The 27,622-nt window shown below is 42.1% G+C and overlaps 1 protein-coding gene across 1 annotated transcript; it reads right to left on the reverse strand.

Annotated features, from left to right (window-relative positions):
• Positions 1 to 76: 76 nt before the first annotated feature.
• LOC311082185 (acyl-coenzyme A amino acid N-acyltransferase 1-like) lies at positions 77 to 27,622 on the reverse strand (the record flags this gene model as incomplete). The annotated part of the gene is made up of 13 exons (XM_084112924.1): positions 77 to 462; positions 1,741 to 1,882; positions 2,246 to 2,326; positions 2,445 to 2,538; positions 3,380 to 3,462; positions 3,757 to 3,876; positions 10,564 to 10,727; positions 11,365 to 11,555; positions 11,694 to 11,793; positions 17,695 to 17,897; positions 26,330 to 26,405; positions 26,547 to 26,767; positions 27,570 to 27,622. 13 exons carry the CDS (start codon positions 27,620 to 27,622, stop codon positions 77 to 79), a joined length of 1,914 nt encoding a protein of 637 aa, XP_083969050.1.

Genomic DNA, 27,622 nt, shown 5'->3' on the forward strand with positions numbered 1-27,622 from the left:
ACAGGGTTTCAGCCAGTACTGTAGGGGGGGTAAAAAAGACCTTGAAAGACACCACAAGCTGTTGGATCCCCAGAGCTCACTCTGGCGTGAGCGTGGCCTGCATTTGGGCTGAATCGAGAACTGCTCCCAGGAACGAGATCCGTTGGCTGGAAGACAGTGAGCTCTTGGCATCGTTGATCCTGAGTCCCAGGCATTCCAAATGGCTGAGAAGTAAGGATCTGTGAGTGTCTAGCTTGGCCTCAGACTGGGCTAATACGAGCCAGTTGTCGAGGTAATTCAGAATGCTCACTCCCTTCTGTCTCAGGAGGAAGAGGGCCATATCCATGTACTTTGTAAAAGTGCGCAGAGCCAGTCCGAATGGAAGGACTGTATACTGGTAAGTCACCCCTACGAACGCGAATCTCAAGAACGGTCTAAGATGGGAGGCTATCTGGATATGAAAGTAGGCATATTTCAGATCCACTGAGAAAAAAACAATCCCCCGTGCACACTTGCAAGAGGATTTGTTTCAATGTTAACATCTTGAACGGCCGCTTCATAAGGGCGCGGTTCAGATGTCTGAGATCGAGGATGGGCCTGAGGCCGCCATCCTTCTTTGGCACGAGGAAGTAGCGGCTGGATGCACAACGTTTCTGAAATGGCATGCATCAGATTTACTCCTGACTCGCTGTGAGCTGGAAGAACAGCTTCTACAGACACTTAATTCAGTTAATTCATCACTTCGGAGCGGAGGACATGAGCCACATTTTTCCTTACCGATGTTGAGACCGTTCCAAGATGGCAGATGCATTGACGTGTCTGGAGCAGTAGAATGTGGCATCTACGTATACATATTGTTACCAACATAAACATTGTTTTATGAACTTGGTCAATACACAGCAAATGCAATGCTATGCAAACTAATTGTATTTTTGAAAGCCTATATATTTTTGTGTAGCCTATATATGATAATATATATATATATCTAAATTGCGGGGGCCCTTAGAATCTTCAATACCTTTCACTCCGCTAGCGACGGCCCTGAACTCGCTACACGACTGTAAAGCGATGTGGCTGGCTAAATGTTGTTTATTATTTTAATAATCTATTGTATTTATTATTTTTATTATTAAACAATTAATACATTTTATTATTAATAATGTTTATCGATTAGTTTTGAAGCCCTAAATACATTCAATCTTTTGTTAAATGGACACAGTAGCTTAAACACTTGGTAGCTTGGTAACACAGTAGCTTGAACTTATTGTTCATCTTGGTCAGTACATGGAAGAAAGTGTACATAAACAAAAGCATAAAATCTTTAAAGAAAAGCATCTCTCCACAAACTCATTTGAAAATTAAATAAAATTCAAAACCATTTCTCCTTAAGCTGGCCATCATAAGAACATATATCATCATGTCATCAATAAAATAAAAAAAAACTAGAGATTTAAAACTGTTAGATGTAAAGGGGTTAACTCAAAATTAATTTACTCAGCCGATATGACACAGCTAGATGTTTTTCTATAATGCAGTGTTTAATTGAAGTAGAGGTGCTCCTGCAGAAATGCCAATATCTTATTCCATGCATCCTCTTGTGCATACGCATGTGATTGGGTTTGTCCACCCCAAAGAATGACAACTGCAGCAACAACAACATGTAAAACAGATGTAAAACACACACACACACAATCACAAATAAAATCTAGAACTGGCATTAATATGAAATTAGACAATTGATTATGCATGCATACAGTATACCTTTCTGTTTTGTCAACTGTAGGTTGAAGTAAGTTGCACGAAAGTGAGGTGAGCACGGTGGTTCAATTAGATGACCAGACCCGGGATACGTCAGGACTTCCAACAAGTGCCGATTTCCTGCTTTCCCCATCATCATCTCCATCTGGGTTTAAAAGGTAAATATCAGGGATCCAAATCATGTCAGACAATTTGAATTAAAGCTTTTTAATAAATTAATAGTTATTAAATTGTTTCATTTACCATTACATAAAGGGTACAAAAGGGGTTTGAAATGCCTTTTATTTTTTACTCTTTCCCTGCCAGCATTTTTTTTTTAAAGTTGCCAGCCAGCCATTTTTGATAATTTTCAAAAACAACATTTCCGTTGTTTTAACCTTCAAAAAACTTTTTCGCATGTTATCCAAATTTAGGCCATTTGAAAACAGTTTCAAAAAGTTACTACAACAGTTTCAGACAGTTATTATCTTAACAGCAGACAATATAATACATAAGAAATGTAACTCACATCTTCAGCAGATTCAACTGCAGGAAAAGCCTGATCATCACCAGCAGTCACCAACAGAAGTGGACACTTTATTCTCCCAACCTGTGTGCATTTAAATAAAAACAGACAATTGACATCACACAAAAAAAAAAAAAAAAAAAAAAAATATATATATATATATATATATATCAACATATCCATAATATCAACATATACTCACATCTACTTTGACTGGTGGGTCTGGGGGAGTCGTTAAGATAACATCTCTGTGAATTACCTGGTTTTCCTCATTCACACGTAGTTTATCTACATTCCTGGAATCATTTTAGTGCTTATTATTAGTAGAATATTTACATTGAACAAATTTACTCAATATTACTGTTGTTTAAAAATTTAGCAAATTATTACAATTATTTCAGTTCACATTGTATTATCATACTGTGGCCCCAAAATAAATTTGAACACTTAAGTCAAACCTAAAAAATTTAAATTGACCAAATTGGCATTTATTTGAAAGAAAAAGTGTTTTACAAAAATAAGTTTTATAAATGGACATCGGTACTATGCTCAAAATGTACTTACACAAACTTTCCAAAGGTTGCCAAAGGTTAAAATACACATCTTATATAACCATATTACATTTATTTACGCATATTATCTTGTGCTCAAAGAGCAGGGAGCAACGAAAACTGTGAATGGAGACTCTCGACCGGAATTTTACCAACCACTCTGTACGTGCACACACACACACACACACACACACACACAAAGTGTGGGTCCCACCCAGGCTACCTGGTCATCCCCATCCACTTTAACTAGTTTCTACAGAATTTCTTAAGCGTCATATACAGTTTTTGTTCCTGCAGTTCTCCCAAGTATAGTTTTCTTTCCTGATGGACGTGTATCTTTCACTCTTTCCTATGCTGGTATGTGGTCATCCAAAAGCCTCACTGACAGTCAGGAGGCATAAAATAAAATGCCAGTTATGAATGTAATTGTGGTTCTATGAAAGCCAATGACAGAGATGCAGTACTTGTCAAGTTCTTACACTTTTAAGTGTGAATTAAGTGCTCAATTTTTTGGCCCACATTGAATAACAAAAATTACAAAACACTTTATGACACCATAACATATTTTCTGTTTTCTGTGTCTCACTTTTTCATCTCCTCAATGAGTTCAAGGAGGTTTTTGTCAAAAGGAATCAGGTGACTTCCGTTAATACACACAGAGCACTGGGGCTAAAAGACAATAAATAGAGACTGATCAACATACCAATGTAATTCAAGAAAAATATATCTGCATTAAAAATGTAGATTCATGTGTGTGGGTCTCCAACCGTTCTCCTGCAGAGCTACTGTCCTGCAGTGTTCAGATTTATCCCCAATCAAACACACCTGAACCAGCTAATCACAGTGTTCAGGGTTACTTGAAAATTACAGTCAGATGTGTCGGAGCAGGGTTGAAACTGATGTCTGCAGGACAGTTGTTCTCCAGGAACAAGGTTGGAGACCACTGGTGTAGGCCAAGCAAACCTTGATGACATCAGAGTAGGCCACAATACTGAGTGTGATTATACTTCCAAAAGACAGCCCAAGCACAGCCAGGTGATCCATCTGTACCACTGGATGATTCTTCAGGATCTGGTATGCTTTCTACAGGAAATATGTACACACAAATATAAACACACACATCTGTAAAGATTAATCAACCTTTCACCACACAACCCAACTTAGGTTTGCATATATACTCAAACCCAATGGATTCTGATTTTTGGGTGAAGGTTGGAGGTTTGTTCCACCACTTAGAGAAATTTTTTATATATGAATATATTTTAACTTTCTGCCTTTGATAGGATAGTTCAGTGAGAGACAGGAAACAATTGGAGAGGAGAGAAGGGAATGGGACCATAAGCCAGGACTTTAACTCGGGTCACCCCAGGTCAGAGCAATAGCCTTGTGGGCATATGTCAGAGTGCTGCACACAAGGCTTTTTTTCCTGACATTTTTTTAATTTAAATCGTTTTCCAGCATTTGTCCAATGTGGGATCTCCATCCTTTCATGGATTAAAAGCCAGTCATGACAAACTTTACACAGAATTTGGAGTTGGCATAGAGTGGAGTTGGCATAGAGTGAAATTTGGCAGTATAACAACTCCTTTATGGGAAAACAACTCTGTTATATCTGTCATGAGTTATTAACCAATAAAGCGGACGAGACAGGAGAAACAAACGGCATCCATCTTGTTTACTCTTTCACTTCTTTTCTTACACACATTACGTCAGAACAACACTTCGACAGTTCTGGCTTCCTTTACAAAATAGTAGTCAACAATATAATTCACCCTTTTTTAAGAACATCAGATTTTAGTAACATAGTCATTTAACCACCTAGGCTTCTGAACATAACGTTTGGGTCTAGTGGTATAAGTGTGTGTGTAGTGACTAGTGAGTGTTCTCAGCGAGAGTTGTTGGTGTGCCTGGAAATGCAGTGAGATGGGAAGCATTCTGTGTCTTTCCATCACTAAAAACGTACCCAGTCCCATTTTTTTGGCAACCGTGAGAGGATCAGTAAACTTTGTGTCCCTTAGGAACATGCAAGGGGTTCCGTACCCTCACTTTATGGCTATTTGTTCAGTGCCATAAAGGCCACAGTTCTTTGCTGACCTAAGAATGCATGGCTCCCACACCATAGTCATAAGCATCTGTGGAGACAATTGTGTATAGTGTTCCCCCTCCTGGAAACAAGGAGTGTAAGCACTCTGCTTAGCATCAATGTACTTTTTCATTTTGTTTTGCAGTCGTGTAACCCTTTGGCTAACATTCATGTTAGTTGGTGTGTGCACAGGAGCAGATGACTAAATAGACAGATTTGTGCACATTTGCCAGCCATAGAGAAGCTGAAAGGGTGAAGTACTAGTTGCAGCATGGTTGACACCTACAAGAAGTCAGTTACCACAGGTTTCCATGGCTGATGTAGCTGGATGGTAGACTTGTAGTCAAGACCGCCTAAACCAAGACCAAGACACTACCAAGACCAGAGGGTATCGAGACCAAGACAAGACCAAGACCAAGACCAAGACAGACCAAGTCAAGACCAAGACCAAGTCGAGACCAAGACCGAGACCAAGTCGAGACCGGAGGGGAAAAAAACAGACTAGTGTTGAAGCTAAGCAATAACTTGTATGAATTCAAGAACAGCAGCATAGGGTTCAGCCGCAGTTTACATTCAATGCATATTAGATGGTATTACTTCAACTACACAGGCAGAACAATACAGAGACAGACCATGTCATGTGTGTGACTGTGAGCTCACTGTAAATGTTTTTGCAGATTGGGTGAGTTCAACTATGTGTAGCAATTGCATGACGGCTGTTACTGCACTATTAGAGGATTGAGACTCCCTTAACTTTTGTGTACTGTTGAGGACTGACATGACTGGTACTGACTGGTTCATCTGAAAAAACATCAAACACCTCCAACACCATCTTGCTCCTCCAACAACTGTCTAAAGAATGAGAAATATGTAACCAATTGAAATTATAATTAATGTGTAGATGAAAACGTATAACATCAAATTAAAGATACACAATTATAAACTTGGATTAGGCCTAATGTTTAGTCAACACAACGGAGATATGCAGATGATATTTAAAAGACCATTTATTTAGTCTAACACCAACAACACAACATACACACACACACACACACACACACACACAGATATCAAAGACACAAATTCATCTAAGCAAAAGCCTGCCTATCTCTGCCGATTTCGGAGTCTCAGACTCCAAATGAACCCATTCTGCAACTTTTAAATACTTAATTACATTTTTAAAAACGAAATTATAGGCTTAAGTGCGGGATCCGAAAGTTGGTCATTTTGTCGCTATGGTTACACACACACACACACACACACACACACACCGTTGGCGGTGCGCTCAAAGTCATCTGTCAGTTGTGCAGTTACCCAAAATGAATGACTCCTGAATGAAGTTAAAACCCATCATGTTACTGATATGTGTTTTTTAAACCAAGTGATCAAAGTGCTCGTTGCCGCTGCGATCAGTGGCCGCGGATACAGTGTTTTCTCGTGTGGCTCGAGCACACGCCGCACTGTCAGCACTCGGACGCGCGCTTCAATCCGTTCCGTTGCGGATAATAATGTTGCATTATCGAACGTTGTGTCGTCGTGGATATTGTAGTATTGTATTGCTAAATCCCCCGACCACTATGTTGGTCTGAGACAGCGAGACCGGTCTCGAGACATACATCACTACTGGATGGCTAGTTGTGTTTGAGCACACGATTTAACGTCTCTACAGCACCATTAGCTGCCGGGAAGTAAAGAGAGGAACAATGATGATGAATATTCCTTCCTTCCAGAAAAGCAACAAAAGCAGCAGATGTAAACTGAACACCGTTATCAGTAACAATACTCAATGGTTTTCTATGGCGGCTGAAGACTGATGACAGAAATGAAACCACAGAATCCATTATGACAGTGTGAGTAAAGGAGATCTCAGGCCATTTGCTGTAATAATCAGTTAAAGTCATTGCAAACCTGCAGTCGGATGCAGCAGTGTCAAATGGCCCAAATATATCTACAGCCAGCAGCACTGGTTGGAGAGGAGCAGGGTGTGACTTGACAGTTTTGTCATTGAGCTGACACATGTGGCAGGAACGAACACCAACATTAACTTGAGCATCCATCTCTGGCCACCAATAGAGATCACGAAGGCATTGTTTGGTTCTCACCTCGCCTGATGTCCTTAAGGCGAGACACGGCAGGCAAAAACATTGTTTTTTTTGCACTGGTCAATTTTGAGATTTTGGGCTATATGTCTTCAATAACATGTCTTCTTTCAGACTGAAAAAAGTAAACTTTCTTTTTTTTTACTACACTTTGTCTGTTTGCGTCTGTTAATTTCGTCTAAATTCAACAAAAGTTGGCGTTCATCATCACGCTGCTCCGCGATCGCTCTCTGCTCTCTGTCATCACATATACCGCTGGAAAGCTCTCTCTTTCCTTTGCAATGCTGTAGGATCCAAATTTGGTAATTTCCTGTTGATCAGCAACCAATCATGAAAGTAAAATGGGTGATTTAACTTGAAATGCGCAATCTCATTGGCTGATGCCAATTTCTGACAACGTGATTCATTCAGAATCGTCACGTGACGCTTTCTGACATTTCCGCGCCGGTAGTTCAAAATGTCGAAAGATATGCGTGTAAAATTCTCTCCGAAAAAACGAAAACAGTTGTCATTAGCTAGAAGACACAAGGGATTACCAACGAAGACAGAAGATGATGAAATGCCATCACATAGTGCGTCGATGCGTAAACTGTCGTTTGGAAAACAGGAGTGTTCAGACAGCGGAGGTAATCAAAGCGCCACACAGCAGTGGCTGATAGTCCATGTAGCGCGTTTGAATGAACTGATCGGTGGTTTAATTTGTCCTAATTGTGCAGGGAAAGTTAACATTGATCCGAAGAATCATGGGTTTTTTAGTAGTTTAGTACTAGAGTGCAGTCTCTGCAAAGAAGATAGGTACAGGCAAAGTGTCTATACATCTACGTGTCTTCAAGACGCATCCAGGAACGATGTGGCGTTTGATGTGAATGTGCAAATGGTGCTGTTAGCTCATGAGTTATGCTTGGGATATGCAGCTCTAAAAAAAATCAGCAAAGTGTTGGGGATTTCTGGTCTTCATGTTAAAACGTATCAGAGACACCAAATGACAGTAACAGGTATAGAAAATCTCTCTCTCTCTCTCTCTCTCTCTCTCTCTCTCTCTCTCTCTCTCTCTCTCTCTCTCTCTCTGTGTGTGTCAAAGCAGTTTACAGAAATTCATAGCTACATGTCATATATTAAATATATAGGTGTAACATATATACTATACTTTACACACTATATATACAAAACAATTACATTAGACAACACTTTTCAGTTTTTATATAATATAATTACTATCTGTACAAATATGTAATTGTGGGATCCTAAAGTGGTTGTGAGTCCCTCAGGCAGACAGATATTTAGCTCTCAGTGGAGCTGCTGTCCCCTCTCCTAGGAGAACTTCCAGTTAACTTTGGGAAGTTTTATTCTTTTGGCTATTTTTCCAAGATGTAAATCTCTTAGTGAAGATACTTTTTCCCAGAATGGAAAAACTTATTTTTGCAGTAATGGGAAACGTTCCATCTCTTGTCTTACATCTAGCCTCATGTAGACTGTGCAAAAAATTCCTCAGGGTCAAGTAAGGCCATGGAGCAGGAGGCTGTGGGCCAGGTCTGTGTCTCAGCATCAGCTGCGCTACACAGAAATGCTGTCAGATGGGGACAGTGCAGCATTCAAGGAGGTGGTTGCACTCAACCCATACCCTGGACATGAAATTGTTAAGCTTGAGTGCATAAATCACGCTCACAAGCGTATGGACACAGCACTTAGGAAACTGAGTGCTGAACGTAAGTTAGGGGGCAAAGGTCAGGGTAAGCTCACTGCCAAGAAATGTAAAGCCTTGCAGAATTATTACAGGGGGGCTATTCTAAATAATTAAGGGTCACTGGATCAAATAAAGGCAGAAATATGGGCAGGTCTCCTCCACACCATGTCTAGTGATGAAAGTCCTACACACACTAGGTGTAATCCATCCTGGTGTTGGTACAGGAGAGCAGAGGAGAATGGAAAAAATCCAGAGAGCCATAGTCTTCACACAGGGACCTTTTTATCACGGGAGGTGGGTCAGAAGCTCATCCCTGTCTATCACCGGATGTCCAGTGACAGCCTGCTCAAGCGCACTCAGTTCTGCCGAGCCAGAGACGCTTCACGTCACGTCTGCCGAGCCAGAGATGCTTCACGTCACGTCTGCAGAGCCAGAGATGCTTCACGTCACGTCTGCCGAGCCAGAGATGCTTCACGTCACGTCTGCCGAGCCAGAGATGCCTCACGTCACGTCTGCCGAGCCAGACACGCTTCATGTCACGTCTGCCGAGCCAGAGACGCTTCACGTCACGTCTGCCGAGCCAGAGACGCTTCACGTCACGTCTGCCGATCCAGAGACTGTTCACGTCACGTCTAACGATCCAGAGACGCTTCACGTCACGTCTGCCGATCCAGAGTCTGTTCATGTCACGTCTGCCGATCCAGAGACTGTTTCTCGTCATGTCTGCCGATCCAGAGACTGTTCACGTCACGTCTGCCGATCCAGAGTCTGTTCACGTCACGTCTGCCGATCCAGAGACTGTTCACGTCACGTCTGCCGATCCAGAGACTGTTCACGTCACGTCTGCCGATCCAGAGTCTGTTCACGTCATGTCTGGCGATCCAGTGTCTCCGGACAAGATGGCCGCCGCCGAGCCAGTGTCTCCGGACAAGATGGCCGCCGCCGAGCCAGTGTCTCCGGACAAGATGGCCGCCGCCACGCCTGAACCTGAGCCCTCAGCAAAGATGGCTGCCGCCACGCTTCCTGTTCCCGGGTCGGTGCCTGATCCTGAGCAGAATCCCATAGCTGTCCTCAAGAAAAAAAATTGATAGGACCATGGAGGCCGCACCGCCATGGCCTCCGGAAATGTCTGGTCGGCCCTGACCACCCGAACTGTCTGGTTGGCCCTGGCCGCCCGCACTGCCTGCTCCGCCCTGGCCTCCCATCCTACCGCAGTCTCCAGGCCCTCTTCCGCTCCACGGGCCTGGCCCTCCATCCCGCCCCCGGGTCCGCCTCCGCTCCACCACCCTCCTGGACTGTTTTCCTGAGGAGCGTCTGGAATCCGCTCCTTAAGTGGGGGGCTATGTCATGATTCCTGTCTTGTGTTCTCCTTGTGTGGACTTTTGTTATTTCCTGTTCTGTGCCATGTTTTGTAGTCCTTTGTAGTTTTTCTTGTTTATTAGCCTCTCCAGGTGTTTCTAATTAGCCCCACTCCCTTGTTAGCTCGTTTAGCTTGTTTTCCTGTGTATTTAAACCTCTGTGCTTCAGTTGTTGTTTGTCGGTCGTTGTAGCTGTTTGCTGTTAACTTTTCCTTGTTCCTGTCCTGAGTTCCATATTCTGTTGTTTGTCCTGGATTACCTGTTTGTTTTACTAAAGTAGTGCTTGCATGTGGATTCTCTCTCTGCTTCGTTCCTGCCTCATTGTTACAGTAATGATATAATCAATCAATGTCACTGACTTAACCTTTTGTGTACAATTTTGTGGCTAATCAGTGAGTACCAAATATTATCACATTTGCTTTGATGACCAAGAATTTCTTTTGAGCTTCTTCCTCTGGAAACACAGGCAACTTATAATGCCAGATCACATCACATGTAATGCCAAGGTTGATCCACATTAGGAGACTGTTAAAAGTTCTAAATTACCTCAAAGTAAGACATATCAACATCTTGCAATCTCAGCTCTTTTGGAGCGAAGTAATCAAGTGCCATGGATGCAAAGCCATGAGATGCAAGCAGGGCAGAGCGATATTCGACCAAACCACCACCTGCTCCCCACAAGTCCAGCACTCCTGGGTATGGCCCAGGGCCTAGAAACACACAGCAAGAAATTTTTACACACAAGTAATTATCATGACTTCTTTAACAAAAGATCTAATAGATATTAGGCACGTTTCCATTACAGGTTTGCGCAAAACTTTTGCGATTTTTTCTTCTTCTAAATGTCGACAAAAAACTATTGCGAAATGACGCCGTTTCCAGTAACCAATGTTATGCGACTAAAACTTAATTTTTTCCTCTCGCAATAAGAAAAATCATTCCAAAAACCATGGCAACGGACGTTGGTAGGTTTATGTACTATATCCCAGCCACTGCACTGGCCATTATTATTAATTGAAGGAGATGAAAAGTATGTGTGTTTTCCAAGCATTAATGGTAAGGAACGACCCTTATTATACTTGTGAGCGGCACATATGAGGTGTTTCTGGGTGTTTCTCCCTCCCTTTTAGATTACATTATTCCTGGGCGTATTTTCAATCCGCAATATTAATTTGCGCAATTTGAAGGGTAATGGAAACGCGGCTATTGACACCTGGAAATACCAGAGAATATGAACCAATGCCAAACTGAACTTAAATAGTTATGAGTGATTAGAAATCTGTTATTTAATGTGTGTGTGAGTTTGTGTGTGTGTGTGTGTGTGTGTGTGTGTGTGTGTGTGTGTACCTGGAGGAAGGAATAGTGTTCCGTGTACTTCTTCCTCCCTGATGTTTATCCTTTTCACACCTGGTGCTACATGCCAGCGCTCTATGACACTCGTTGCCAGGGGTGGTTTCTGGCTGAAGCCTTGAGATAGATGCCCACTGTATACTGAAATGTGAACTACCATCGGAGTAAGAACATCCCTCTTGCGTATTCTGGAGTAAAGGGTATGTAGTTAGGTAACAAAAGAGAGTGTCAAACCCCTCAAATAAAAAGGAAACCTGAATTTAAACTTAATAAATTCTAAGTAATAAGTAATAAAAAGCACACAATATTGTTATAGTCTAATCTACCTGAGTCCTTGTTGACTTCCTGGTACGGGTCTCATGCTCCACAGCAACCCCATTGGCTCTGTTCCTTCATAAGTGCCTCCCAAACTTTCATCTTCCGTCCCTAAGGTATATATAATAGGGCATATCCACATCATGTAATTATTGTCTTGATCATTGTAGAAAATATACTGATGATGAAAAAAAAAATACACATTAGTTGGGTGAGCAGTTATGCTAAGTGAATATCAATGGGTTTTTTGTTTCACTAGATCAGGGTATTATGCTTTAATGCAGACGCAAACATTGTGGATGGTTTGGTAGGCCACTGGCCATGCCCAAACACCATATAAATTAAATATTGATTCATCCTTATTAAAATTACATAAGTTATTCAGTCAAGAGCAGTAAGTGATTTTGGTAACACTTTACAATAAGGTTCATAAGTTAACTACCTTTGAAAACATGAACTAAGAATGAACAATAATTCAACAGCATTTGTTAATCTTAGTTAATATTAATTTCAACATTTATTAATACATTATTAAAATCAAAGGTTGTATTTGTTAACATATAAGTTAATGCATTGTGAACTAACATGAAATAACAATGAACAGTTGTATTTTTATTAACTAACATTAACAAAGATTAATAAATACTGTAACAAATGTATTGCTCAGAGTTAGTTCATGTTAGTTAATAAATTAACTAATGTTAACTAATGAACCTTATTGTAAAGTGTTACCATGGTATTTTTTTCGTTGTCCCTTGTTGTTTGATTCACATTAAAGGTGCCATGTGTCAGAATTGAGTTAAAAATATCCAAAAAAATCAGCTACACGCATCAAAAGAATGAGAAGAAATAAGGGCAATGATGTAATTAAAAAAATGACAAGTTATAGTGCTGCAGAGATATCAACCTGAATTAGCATTAGCATTACTAGCCACGGCCCGACAGGTGTCGTAATACCAGTTTCGGCCATGGGAGGCGGTATGCGGGCAACATAACCACCAGCCAAACATGCAATACACGAATAACTCGCACGGCTTGTGGGCGTACTTGAACCTGATGTCAATCGTGTGGAAAGTACAGCCCACTACTACATTCAAATAAAATCTGATAAAAAAAGGAACAGAACCAGACAACTAATGGACATGAAAGAAATGAGGTTCGACTCCGAACTTGCAACATTTCTTTTGGATTGGTAAGTAAGATGCTGTTAGTATTTCGTTAGAAGTTTGTTTCATATGTTTGTGTAGTTTTTTCGGGAAGTTATAACATAGAAATGTATCGAAGGCTGTTCGATAAACGTATATATAACGTACATAAATATAGTATTGTAATATAGTACACAGATATAGCACAATCTCTATAGCTTTTTTTTTCTTGCCAACTACGTGACCTATATTATGTTTATTAAATGGCTTTCCTGAGGTAAATCTGACATAATTGTTCTCCAGCTATGTTATTGACCTCTTCACGCTGATAAAAAACACTGATTGGTCGATATTATGTATGAGGAATACATTTTGGTAAGTCGTAGCCTAGTCTACTGTATCTTTCAACAGTGTTCGTGTTTTTTTACTATTAGTAGAGATGATCGGTTCACGTGCGCTAGGGATCTGTCGTGTAACATGAGAGCGTGTGAAAAGTGTAAATTGTGCGTGTCTCACGGTGAATGCGTGAAAGTTGGCAGCTCTGGTTATGTTGGCGCTAGCTTGGTCAACATCAGCGAATGCTGTCTGTCAAATTAATGTAATTCAAACTAACAATAAAAATGTAATATGAACAAAACGAATATGAACATATTCACTGGTAAAGGTGAAGGGGAGTAGCTTGAAGATGTCATATTTTACCTTTTATAGCCTACTACAGTTGAATCAGATTGAATGCATTAATATTATGAACAGCAGCTACGCTAATTATTTCCCATCTGCATTTCTGTTGTTATCTCGGGACGCTAGTCCCAAGGTAAATACAGATCGTCAGCTCCAGTTTGTATCCAGCCTCCCATTGAAACTACAGATGCCCCAACACCCGTGCAGAGACGACTCGAAGCCTGTGAAGAGACGACTCGACGCTGGCGATATGTTTATGCCCTAAATTAATACATGATTAACTAACTGTATTTTTCTATGTACATTTCTGAAATGCACTTTCTGTAAAGCTGCTTTGAAACAATATGTATTGTGAAAAGCGCTATACAAATAAATTTGAATTGAATTGAATTGAATATTTCAAAATCACTGTGAAGGTAGGGGCGGAGCATAGAGACTGGCGTTTCTCGGTTGTTACTCTAGAGTAGACCAACTCACTTTCTGGAGGTATACTGCCCCCATCTGGTATGGAATGTGTAGTATGAATTGATTTTTTGGCGGACATTACAAGGCACCTTTAAAACAAAGACAGCAGCAGGTTTATTAGGCTGCTGTTACTTTAAGAGCTGCATGGATCCAATGTACTGTGACTGTTATGAACTGCTCCGAGACTCAAAAGGTTGGAGATCCAAACGCAGCTTTTATTAAAGGGATAATCCATACACATAGTCCATTGTACTGGCAGCAGGTCAAAACACAGGCAGGCAGTCCAAACATACAAACACACACACAAAGCTGGGAACAAAGGCAAACATGTAATCCAAAGGCAGGCAGAGAGTCCAAAAACTGAGACACATGAAACCAGAGAAAACGCTCAGAAATGCAGAGCAATAACATACAAAACTTTGCAGTGAGGGAAAGAATGAAATAGGCTTATATAGACAGGGCTAATAAGTGTAATTACGAACACCTAAAAACAATCATGGCTGTTGAACCAGGGCAAAGAACTATGGAAAATGGAGTCTTTGATAGTGTGGTAATAGTCTGGGATGGAGTGCCTTCTGGTGGTAATCACGGGCACTCTCACTGGTGATCGTTACATAGCCCCCCTCCTAAGGAGCGGCTTCCGGACACTCTTATCATGGCTAGAAAAGTCCAGGAGGGAGGCAAAGTGGAGGTGGAACAGGGGGCGGGATGGAGGGCCAGGTCCATGAAGCGGAAGAGGGCCTGCGGACAGAGGCAAAGCAGGCAGCCAGGGCGGAGCAGGCAGCCAGGGTGGAGCAGGCCGGGCAATTCATGTACAACCTCTGCGGTTGTGTCGAGGCAGACAGGAAGATCTGGTACAACCTCTGTGGTCTCAACAGGGAACTCAGGGACGACCTCTGTGGTCATATCAGGGCAGACAGGGAACTCAGGGGTGACCTCCATGGTCGTTACATTCATAGGTTACAAGGCTGGGTTCTGGGACTGGACTCATGGACTGAGGTGGACTTTGAAGCGAACTCATGGGCTGGATCAGGCTCTGGAGTAGACTCTTCAACTGAAGCGCAGTGCATGGCCCAAATACACCAAATAGCTATCGTTGTAACAGGGAGTATAGTAGACAGTAGGGGTGTCGAAATTAATCGTTTCTACGATGCATCGCGATGCAGATGAGGACGATTCGGTATCGGTTCAGTAATAGACCATAACCGATTATAATGTACTGATGCTTTTCTGATGTCATTTGTCGCGTACGTGCTTTGTCGCGGTAGCATACAATGGCAGAGGGAGGTGAGACACAAGTGCGAGAAAATAAAAAATGCTCCAACTACTTTAAAAACCTACATCTGGGCACATTTCGGCTTTTATAAACAACCTGGTAAGCACGACCTGCAGAAGACAGGTGTTGCTGTGTGCACTCATGTCACACACAAATAGAATATGCAGGAGGTAATACCACTAACTTGATAAACCACGTTAGACGTTTTCCCCGAGCTGTTAATGCCTGGCAGAGTCTGACTGCTTTAGAGTAAGCTCAAACGTCACCCGAATCCGCAGCCAAAAACAAATCATCCACCCACCCCAATCATTTTCTCTGATTTATTCTGAAGTATTCTGTGTTGTTTACGCGTAATTATAAATGGATGATCATCACCTTCAGCAGCGGACTCGGCGATGGTTGATGCGCGCATCTTTAATGGTAACATAATACACTGATTAATGAGCGCTGCTTTTAAATGAACATTTCTTTAAACCAACATTTATTTGACAGATTTTCCTTTTCTAGGTTCACACCCCTAGTAGACAGTGGGATCTCCTTAGAGATCCCCAGGTTTGACATTACTGCTGACGTCTGTAGTGTGTCCTCCAGACTTGAAGCCAGTCTAAACTGCCTAGGGAAAGCCTTAATGTCTTCATGTGCGGTGCTCATGACAACCGGGAACACAGATGTGATGTCCATGATGGCTGAAGACTCTAACGAGCCGTTCATGATGGCTGGAGATTCTGGCAAAACATCTGTGAAAGTTGAGGCTCTGGTATGCCGGCCATGTTGTGAAGAGGCTCTTGAGTGGCAGCCATGATGGGAAGAGGCTCTGACATGGTGGCCATCTTGTTTGAAGACACAGGCGTAGTGGCCATCTTGTCTGAAGACACAGGCATAGCGGGCATCTTGTCTGAGGTTTATGTTGTGGCGGACATGTTGTAAAATGTCTCTGGTGCAGGAATTACAGGACGGGAAGGTACATAAAGCTTGGGGCTAGCAACCATCAGAACTGGGCATGCTGGTGATTGTGGTGGACCAAGCTCCTTGGCCACTTGAGCTTGGCCGAGGACTTGTAAGCGGCCTGGTGCACTAAAGCAGAAAAGTGGTCAATCTTGTTGTGCAAAACTAGAGCAGCCCGCCCTGGGAGTGGTTATGGTGCCTGGCGATAGAAGGCTTGACGGCGGGGGATCACCCATGCCGAGAGCCACCATGTCCTTTACCTCGAGGCCCGCGAGACCGTGTTTTAAATCGAGCGGGTCGGTCCAGTTGTTCCTCATGTGCTTTGCGCATGCTGGGAGGACGTGGAAGAGTTGTTTCCTTGGGCCAGGAGAGGGTCGCAGCAGCTTCCCATCGTAAATGTCCCTTTCCTGGTCGGTGGCGCCCTGTGGAGCCGGCCACTTAATGTTGAGGGGAGCAGCCGCTCGCTCACACAAGTCCAGGAGGATGGACTGGGGTAGGGCAGCGGGAGCGTTAGCCTGGGGAACACCAGAGGGCGGGATGGCCTTCTCGCCTTCTGAGACCCCGAGAAAGCCCACGCGGGAACGGCTGGTTCATCGACAAACGGGAGGTTTCCCGCGAAGATGTCATCTTCGAGGAATGCAGGATTGGGCTGGTCAGTCCGGTTGAGGGACGTTGCGCCCCGGGAAGCCCCCGGAATCACATCCTCGTCACCGTGTCCCCCATCCGAGTCAGAAAGGCCGCACTCGACGCATTGTGTCGTGGCAACAGGAGTTTCTTCAGCAGCATAAGGCAATGGCTGCAATTCTCCGGGTTCTCCAAAACCTCTTCTGCATCCTTGAAGCCCAAGCAGACCACGCAGAACGGGTGAAGGTCTTTCATGGCGATCAGTGCACCATGCACGGCCAGGCAGGCCCGTGATAGGCTGTCTCCCAAAGAAGCGGCAGATTTGGAAAGCGACATACCGCAAAAAAACTGGGAGAGAAATCTATGGATGGCCGCTGTGGAAAAGGGGAGAAGGTGAAAAAAAAGAAGAGCGTGGGCAGCTCAGGATGCAAACACAGTTAATTTTAGGTTTTGACATTTGTTTGTGTTATGTTGTATTAATTGTGCATTATTCTCTACTTATAATATGCTGGGAAGGTCAGTTGAGCAACAAGATAGCATCACATCTCAATTCTCACAAGGATGCATTTTGTGTCCCAGCATCCTTCCGAGTTTGTTATTTCAAGGTTGCCTGGCAGGACTGGTCTCCACGAGAATGCAAGTTTGTTATCTGTGTTCTTGGAATTGAGAAACAGCCAGTGTGAGAGATGCTCTGCTCTGTACACGTGTCATGAGAGGTTTCAGTAACTCAAAGTAATAGAGATTTGAGCTATGTGTCATCTACACCTTTTCATTCTAACAGTAACAATAACTGTCGTAATCATAGTATTCCAGTGAAACTGTGGTTACCATTGTAACTTTTGTAAGTCATGCATTAGACATTAGACTACCATGCACCTGTAACTGTTCCGTGTTCATCACTGATGTAGTGTCCAAATGCCTCCCAGAAGTCCTTATCTTCTGTTTGAAGTAGAGAGTGTAGTGTCACCTTTTGACTTGGTGGTAAATTTGTTACAGCAATCTGAAACTTCTCATCCACCAGCCCTCGACTGGGATGGACAGAGAGTAGTGGACATGTCCTCTTCTGAGTGCTCACAGTCCTATACAGAGATTACAGGAGAGATTGAAACAGTCATGGTTACTATAAACTTTTTTTTCACTTCCACCCAAAGAAACATCTGAAAATACCACCAATCTGAAAGTTCCTTCTGGTTCACCTTAATTTAGCTTGTGTTTATAAGGAATATGGATGATAGCCGGAGAATACTATTCCAAAAGGATTTGAATTCTTTATCTCAGGTTTAGGTGTCAGGCTAACAACACCTAATAAATCCAACCTTAACTGCATTAAGCAGTATTACTTGTTTGCTGAAGTTCAAGAGATAATTATGCAAAAATATGAAAAATGATAAGAACATGCTTCCCACATCTCTACTTTATGTAATTTATCTTCTGCATGATTATGGTATGGATCTATTAACGGCAATTTGGTCACATGCCACCTCCAAATGTGTTTTGGGAGTAATCTGATCACAAAACAATGTGGATGCCATTCGGATCAATTGGATATAAATGGTGCCATATACTCTGATCATAGGTGTTTTAGATATCAGACTATGATCACTGTGTTAGAGTGTCCATTTAGAAACTGTCATATACAATTATATGTGCAAAAATTAGATGTTAAATGGTAGCCATGGCCTTTACCATAGGTTAAAACCCTTAAAAAAATTCTATGAGTTAAAGTTGTATGATAGTATTTAGTGGGTTTAACTCTAAGATGAAATGTGTTCAACAGTGAATTTATACAAATCAAATGACTTACCTTAAGGATATCAGGTTGCTCACACAGTTTATTTGTTTTAATGCTGTCACACGTGCCATATACAGAAGTTTAGAATTAAAAAATGCTGCAGTGAAACTCCTCATAATTGTTGTGACAGTTCTTCAGGGCAAGGAGAAGACAGGTGTACTTTTTTCCAACAGTTCTCTCAACAAAACAAACACTGACCCTTCAATCTAACAGTTCCTTTGGCTTTGTTCTCCACAGAGATGCACACAGACACGAGTTCACCAAGTTCTCTCGCACCTTGCCCGGTTGCTTTTATCCTGTCGCTCCAAGCCAATTACTGGAATGAGAAACTGGCAATAATCATGCTGCACTGACCTTCTTACTCACCACTCCTCTCTTGGCTCAGGTCCCCAAGTGGGTCCAAAAGAACAAGATTGAAAACCACTGGACTAGCTAGCATTAGTTGACATGTCACATGCTCTGTGACATACTGTTCCGTTACAGCTCTCTGATCTTTCATAGGGTACAATTTTACATACTTAGTGAAATAGTTTTGGAGAACGAGGACATATTTATTTCCTGATGGTGTCACAGGATGTTCTGTAATATCAGCTGCCACATTTCCAATGGGTGATTGGCATGAATAGTCTGTAGGGGAGATACTCAGTGTGGGACTGGCATATATCTTAACTGGCATGAAACACACTAACACACTTCACAAACACAGAATATTATACAGAAATGACAGAAAATGCTAGGGAGAAAAGTGGAGGCTGACAGAAGTCAGGTTCGAGCTTGGGCTGCTTATACAAAAGTATACAGTGAATCAATGTTAAAATGTATTGATTTATATATTTATATACATATTCATTTATAGTTGTTTTTTGTAAAATGTAATATAGTTACTTAGTTACTATCTAACTGGTCAAGAGGCCTTAGACAGGACAGTGCTGACGTGACATGATTAAACTTCTTTTATTTGCACATCCCTGAAATTAAATATTTTGAAATGCATCCTAATTATAACGTAGACATTCTGTTTCAGTTTTCTTTGTTTTGTATGGATGTAGTATATTGTCGTGACACCTGTCTTGTGCAAACTTTTATGTTATTTCCTGTTTTGCAGCATGTTTTTTAGTCCTTTGTAGTTTTTCTTGTTAATTAGTTCAGAGGAGACTAAATAGCAGACTAATCAACGGAAACAGATGGACAACGGCACCATCTTTTTCTATGTTCTAATTAGACTGAATGCATTTGAAAATATTAAATTGTGAAAATACTGTACAGCTGTTACTGTACAGTATACTGTTGTAAGCCCACGCTCAATAGGCCCAGTGGAGGCATCCGGTCAGCAGGGAAGGTCTCTGCGCGTTACTGTCTTTTCTCGTGGCAAAGTATTTTGATTAAATGAAATACATTTTCTCATATGTATTTTCTCGTTATTTCATCTGACTCCATAAATGAAAAGGTTTTAATGATATCTGTGCATCATTAAATGTGAGCGAATGTTTGACTATTCCTTTTAACTCTTTACTGTAAATAATGAGTCCGTTATAATAAAATCAAATGTTTACAATTTATTATGTATTATTACAATTATATAAATGTATCATGCCAATGACATCATCAATTCAAAGATAATCAATACAAAACATCAAATGCTCTGGAATAAAGAGAAGAGATAGGAAATACATGATGCTGAGAGTCCCGGCGGCTCTCAGCATTCACGGGCTGATTTGAGGTACAGAATCGCGCTGATCCTCTTGTTGCATTTCATTATATAGACAGAAACTTCTTTCACATGGAAACATCGGCTAACAATGGGAATTTACATTCAGAGTTGACACCTTTTGAGGGTAGGAGACCATTTGACCCACCTTCCTTTGTGTGCCAGTTATCTCTAAACTCTTAAAAACCTTATTATCTTTTGTTTTACTTATTTGAGAATGAGACCTTGTACCAGTCGCACTGAGACATTTTAAGTGATACCAAACATGTATAATACTCAATGATAATTATTCACATTAAACCATAGAGTTCAAATGTTAATTTCCTTTGTTCTCTCAGAGAGTAGCTCTCTCTTCCAGTTCTTCCAGTTTTTCCAGTCTTACACTGTACAGCTCCTCAAACAAAGATCTGCAGTTCACCAGCACCCACTCCGCAAACGCAGCGAAATCCTCCTGAATCAAGTCCCGCTCTATAGTTTTTCACATTAGAAAAGTGGTTTCACTCAGAAATATGTCCCAATACAGAAGTCAAGTAGGCCATAACTTCCATTACATGGTGACTTTTAATTTGCTCAGAAAGGATTAATGAGATGACGTGAAACGAAACAAAAAAACAAACAAAAAAAATGTTTAAAACAAGCCCAAGATAATGGGCCCTATTTTAACGATCTGAAATGCAAGTATCAAGCGCGAAACGCAAGTAACTTTGTGGGCGGGTCTTGGGCGCTGTTGCTATTATACCGACGGGATAAATGACTCTTGCGCCCGACGCAAATCTAAAATGGGTTGGTCTGAGGTAGCTTCATTATTCATAGGTGTGGTTTGGGCGTAACGTGAAATAAACCAATCAGAGCGACATCTCACATTCCCTTTAAAGGGATACTCCACCGTTTTTTCATATTAAACTATGTTATTCCCTTAACTAAGACGAGTTGATACATACCTCTCTCGTCTCAGTGCGTGCACTCAATCGCTCATGCGCGCGGCGACACTTTGATAGCACTTATCTTAGCCTAGTTCATTCATTAGGAACCAAACAGAGATGAAGTTAGAAGCGACCAAACACCTCCACGTTTTCCCTATTTAAATACAGTTACACGAGTAGTTACACGACCAAGTATGGTGACACAAAATAAAACGTGGCACTTTTCTAAGCAGGTAAAAAGGATAACTATAATGTATGGCGGAATAGCACTTGAAGTTGGGAGCACTTCGACTCTGCGCAGTAAAAAGTCACTCCTGAACTGGAGTGAACTGGAATCAACTTAGTTAAGGGAATAACATAGTTTAATATGAAAAAACGGTGGAGTATCCCTTTAAGAGCAGGCATGCTTGTTCCATGGCGGTTTGCTATTATAACGGTGGATTTGCCAGGTGCACGCCAGGAGCGCTTCACAGCCGAGGAGACTTGGCAGAGGAGACAACACAGAGAAGTGACATTGTGGATGGGAGAAACCCACCCAAATTAGCTTCGGTTAAACAGGCGTATAATAATTTGGGGAAATGTGTAAGCTAGATTTATGCCTATTTTTCACATCTTCATGGACACAACAATGATTTCCCTCGTGTGTTAATATTTTCCCTTGTAATAATGTATGATTTGCAAAAATGAAAACTGCTGTTTCTGTGTAAATTAGAGAATCAAAGTGCATGTGCGTTGTGCACACGCTACACTGATTATGGCCAAGCATGCACCCTTAAAATAGCATATGAATAACATGCGCAACGCGCCACTGACTTTAGACTAGGTTTTTCCTGGTCAGTGGCGGAATTATTTTCTAAACCTGCAAAATAGCATCAGGGAACGTTTGCGCCGAAACACTCCTCCTCTTTGCGCTGCACCGCCCCCGGGAGCGCAAGTTCATTCACAAGTTTACTGGCGTGCGTCTGTGGAGGGAAAAGTCTGCTGTGTGCGGGTGAGAAATAGGAATGATATATGCGTCAGTATACAAAGTCAATTGCGCTGGGTGCAAGATAGGGCCCATTGACTTAATGTACATTTTTAGTTGGACTCTGCCCTTTTTGGACTCTGACTTGACTCAGATTATTGGTTAAAAACTCGGACTCGACTCAGACTCGAATAAGGTGGATTTGAACCCAATGCTAACCATCAGTAGGCTGAACAGTTCGTGTTACAATGTAGGGTTATTTCCAGCGTGGGGCCAGTTTACATCGGGAATGAGTAGGATCATTCAACCAAACCAAGTTTCCCATTCTGTATGAGGTGCTATTTGGTCTTTTTGTCATATTGAGCTTTTTGCTGATCTAAGCTAACATGACTGTTACACTGTTACGTCACAGTGTATATAAATAGCAAATTACTCATTTTGAGACAGTTTATGAGTCATGGGGAATATAAAAAAAGGAGTGGGTGGATTTTTACCATTATCGGATTGTTGTGTACACACGCCCACAACACACGTTAAATTTTTCACACAGTTTCAAACACAATGTAAAAGTAAATTTTGCAATTGAATCTTTCAATGAAACCATTTCCCTCAGGATGACAAGGAGCCCTAATTCTGGTGGCACCCAACTTGGAACACAACTCCTTTATTAGACCTGCCTAAAACTGGCAGCCTTGATCTGTTTGATGGCATCCAGGGAACATCATGCTCTGTGACATACTGTTCCATTACAGCTCTCTGATCTTTCATAGGGTACCGTTTTACATACAGTGAGGAAAATAAATATTTGAACACCCTGCTATTTTGCAAGTTCTCCCACTTAGAAATCATGGAGGGGTCTGAAATTGTCATCGTAGGTGCATGTCCACTGTGAGAGACATAATCAAAAAAAAAATCCAGAAATCACAATGTATGATTTTTTAACTATTTATTTGTATGATACAGCTGCAAATAAGTATTTGAACACCTGAGAAAATCAATGTTAATATTTGGTACAGTAGCCTTTGTTTGCAATTACAGAGGTCAAACGTTTCCTGTAGTTTTTCACCAGGTTTGCACACACTGCAGGAGGGATTTTGGCCCACTCCTCCACACAGATCTTCTCTAGATCAGTCAGGTTTCTGGGCTGTCGCTGAGAAACACGGAGTTTGAGCTCCCTCCCAAGATTCTCTATTGGGTTTAGGTCTGGAGACTGGCTAGGCCACGCCAGAACCTTGATATGCTTCTTACAGAGCCACTCCTTGGTTATCCTGGCTGTGTGCTTCGGGTCATTGTCATGTTGGAAGACCCAGCCTCGACCCATCTTCAATGCTCTAACTGAGGGAAGGAGGTTGTTCCCCAAAATCTTTCAATACATGGTCATCCTCTCCTTAATACAGTGCAGTCGCCCTGTCCCATGTGCAGAAAAACACCCCCAAAGCATGATGCTACCACCCCCATGCTTCACAGTAGGGATGGTGTTCTTGGGATGGTACTCATCATTCTTCTTTCTCCAAACACGTTTAGTGGAATTATGACCAAAAAGTTCTATTTTGGTCTCATCTGACCACATGACTTTCTCCCATGACTCCTCTGGATCATCCAAATGGTCATTGGCAAACTTAAGACGGGCCTTGACATGTGCTGGTTTAAGCAGGGGAAACTTCCGTGCCATGCATGATTTCAAACCATGACATCTTAGTGTATTACCAACAGTAACCTTGGAAACGGTGGTCCCAGCTCTTTTCAAGTCATTGACCAGCTCCTCCCGTGTAGTTCTGGGCTGATTTCTCACCTTTCTTAGGATCATTGAAACCCCACAAGGTGAGATCTTGCATGGAGCCCCAGTCTGAGGGAGATTGACAGTCATGTTTAGCTTCTTCCATTTTCTAATGATTGCTCCAACAGTGGACCTTTTTTCACCAAGGCTGCTTGGCAATTTCCCCGTAGCCCTTTCCAGCCTTGTGGAGGTGTACAATTTTGTCTCTAGTGTCTTTGGACAGCTCTTTGGTCTTGGCCATGTTAGTAGTTGGATTCTTACTGATTGTATGGGGTGGACAGGTGTCTTTATGCAGCTAACGACCTCAAACAGGTGCATCTAATTTAGGGTAATAAATGGAGTGGAGGTGGACATTTTAAAGGCAGACTAACAGGTCTTTGAGGGTCAGAATTCTAGCTGATAGACAGGTGTTCAAATACTTATTTGCAGCTGTATCATACAAATAAATAGTTAAAAAATCATATATTGTGATTTCTGGATTTTTTTTTTTAGATTATGTCTCTCACAGTGGACATGCACCTACGATGACAATTTCAGACCCCTCCATGATTTCCAAGTGGGAGAACTTGCAAAATAGCAGGGTGTTCAAATACTTATTTTCCTCACTGTACTTAGTGAAATAGTTTTGGAGAACGAGGACATATTTATTTCCTGATGGTGTCACAGGATGTTCAGTAATATCAGCTGCCACCTTTCCAATGGGGGATTGGCATGAATCGTCTGTAGGGGAGATACTCGGTGTGGGACTGGCATATATCTTAAAGGGCATGAAACACACTAACACACTTCACAAACACAGGATAGTATACAGAAATGGCAGAAAATGCTAGGGAGAAAAGTGGAGGCTGACAGAAATCAGGTTCGAGCTTGGGCCGCTTATACAAAAGTGGTTACTTCTTCAAATTATAATGGTAAGAGATCCAATGAACCATCCTGTAAATGTGGGGTAACTGGTCGCTGTAAAACGAAATGTGAAACATAGCTGTCATATATCAGCACCAGCTGTACAGAATTGTAGGAGTCATTTATTTGCCTTATTTGAAAGATAATTTATGTTAATCTTTGTTTTCTTGAGATATGCACCCTCTGCAGGACAGACTTTTAAAGGCCTCAGTGTGGCTTGCTTGGGAGTACATGGTATTTAGACATTGCCTTCTGTTTGTTTGTCAGCCAAAGTTGTTTCATTAAGTGTGCATTACCTTTTCTAACAGTTTATTTTCTCAGTAATCAAACCTATAATAAACAACAAGAAATGCACATACAACTTTTGTGGACAATGAATTTTTAAAATAAAGGAAGTTACCTCAGCAGACATGATATGACTAACATGACAATTTGATTAAAGATAGTCACTAGAACAATAAAGCAATATTACAGTTTATTGATTTATATATTTATATACTTATTAATTTATAGCTGGTTCTTGTAAAAAGTAATTTAGTTACTTAGTTACTTAGTTATCTAACTGGTCAAGAGGCCTTAGACAGGACAGTGCAGATGTGACATGTTTAAACTTATTTAATTTGCACATCCCTGAAATGAAATATTTAGTTTTTTATGGATTTAGTATATTGTCATTGTCTTGTGTGAACTTTTATGTTATTTACTGTTTTGCGGCATGTTTTGTAGTCCTTTGTAGTTTTTCTTGTTAATTAGTTAATTGATTCTTCCAGGGTGTGTGTTGTTTGCCAATCTCCCTTTGTGTATGTATACCCCAGTGTTTCTCATGGTCCTTGTCTGGTGTTGTCCTTCTATGGATGTTACGTGTGTGCGCTTATTGTCAGTTTTGTTTGCCTTCCTTGCCTGTGTCTAGATTGATCAGTTTTGCCTGGATTTACTTTTATTATGTTTGTTTGAATAAATGTTTTGTTTGAAAAAGCAGTATATATTTCATTACAAACATTGATTTGCAGTTAATTGTAACTTTGAGAATTTAAGGGAAATAAAATAAAATGATAGGTAATTTATATAGGCTATTATTGTCACGGTGGTGGTTATAGTAACGAGCACAAAGACGATGATGAAGGCAATCAGTTAACGTTTAATCAATCAAACAGTATTCTACAAAACAGATCAAACACAACACATCCAAAACTGACTGTAACGAGGTTCAATGTTGTGGGAAGAAGGAGGCGGGAACCAGCGAACATTCAAAGACTTTAATGACATAACATAAATCAAGTAAAAGTAAAAGACAGCAGCCCCTCATGGACGACTGCTGTCACATAATAAAACATAAAAAACACAAAATAAAATCCAGGCCTGGCCTCTCTCGATCTCCACTGTCGTCGCTCCTCCTTTTATGCTTCCGCTCCTCCGTGAGAGATACAAGAGCGGTGCGTCTCACAGGTGTCGCTCATTAGCATTCACGCCACCCACGGCCCTCAGCCTCGTCCTGTTCGCCACACTGACGACACCGGACACTGAATTGAAACAAAACTGAACATATTTACAGGTTATAATGAGGGTGATTGATGAGTGCACAGCTGAACATAATAAGTCTCTGTGAAAACAAATGAGTGACGAAGGCAGACGATGACGAAACATAGCGAGTCTAAACTAACGTGACCTCCAGGGTGGTGATGATGGTGGAGTGAGCCAAGGGATGACCTTGAGCAGGGGATGATAGTTCTTCATCCAGGCCACAGCAGTGATGAAGCGAGTAGCAATGGAGGAATGCTGGTGAGGGCCTCCAAGAGGATGACTGGAGACAATGACGGCAAGGTTGGAGCCCACCGTGCAGCCGATGAGCCGAGGTGGTGGAGAGATGACAAAGATGACAGAGCTGCAGCGACAACCACCCGAGAGCGAGGTGGGGGTCTAGAGGTCTGAGGCTGAGTTGGAGCGACCGAGGGCGGAGGTGGAGCCTGAGGTAGGGAGGAGAAAGTTGCAGCCGAAGGGGTGGTGGAGGACCAGAGAGCAGTGGATGGCCCGCAGCAGAGGCGACGCGATGTTTGACCCAGGTGGAGCCAACGTGCAAAGGGAGTCTGCCAAGGCCAAATTCTTCCGCTTATCCGGGGTCGGGTCGTGGGGGCAGCAGTCTAAGCAGAGATGCCCAGACTTCCCTCTCCCTAGACACTTCCTCCAGCTCTTCTGGGGGAATACCGAGGCATTCCCAGGCCAGCCGGGAGACATAATCCCCCCAGCGTGTCCTAGGTCTTCCCTGGGTCTCCTCCCAGTGGGACGAGCCCGGAACACCTCCCTGGGAAGGCGTTCAGGAGGCATCTGGAACAGATGCCCGAGCTACCTTAGCTGGCTCCTCTCGATGTGGAGGAGCAGCGGCTTTACTCTGAGATCCTCCCGACTGACCGAGCTCCTCACCCTATCTCTAAGGGAGCGCCCAGCCACCCTGCGGAGAAAGCTCATTTCGGCCGCCTGTATCCGGGATCTTGTCCTTTCGGTCATGACCATAGGTGAGACCAGCTCATGACCATAGGTGAGAGTAGGAACGTAGATCAACCAGTAAATCGAGAGCTTCGCCTTGCAGCTCAGTAATGTTATGCCCCTGCAACTGTCAAAATGATTGATGGCCCTATACTTAATGATGATTGATGGGTTGACCTCTTGACCTTGCCACGCCCCCTGACCTTGTGATGACCTTGACATGACCTTGACCTAGAGATGACCTTGACCTCTCCAT

Source organism: Abramis brama (genome assembly GCF_963993115.1).
Source record: "Abramis brama genome assembly, chromosome: 4".
NCBI lineage: Eukaryota > Metazoa > Chordata > Actinopteri > Cypriniformes > Leuciscidae > Abramis > Abramis brama.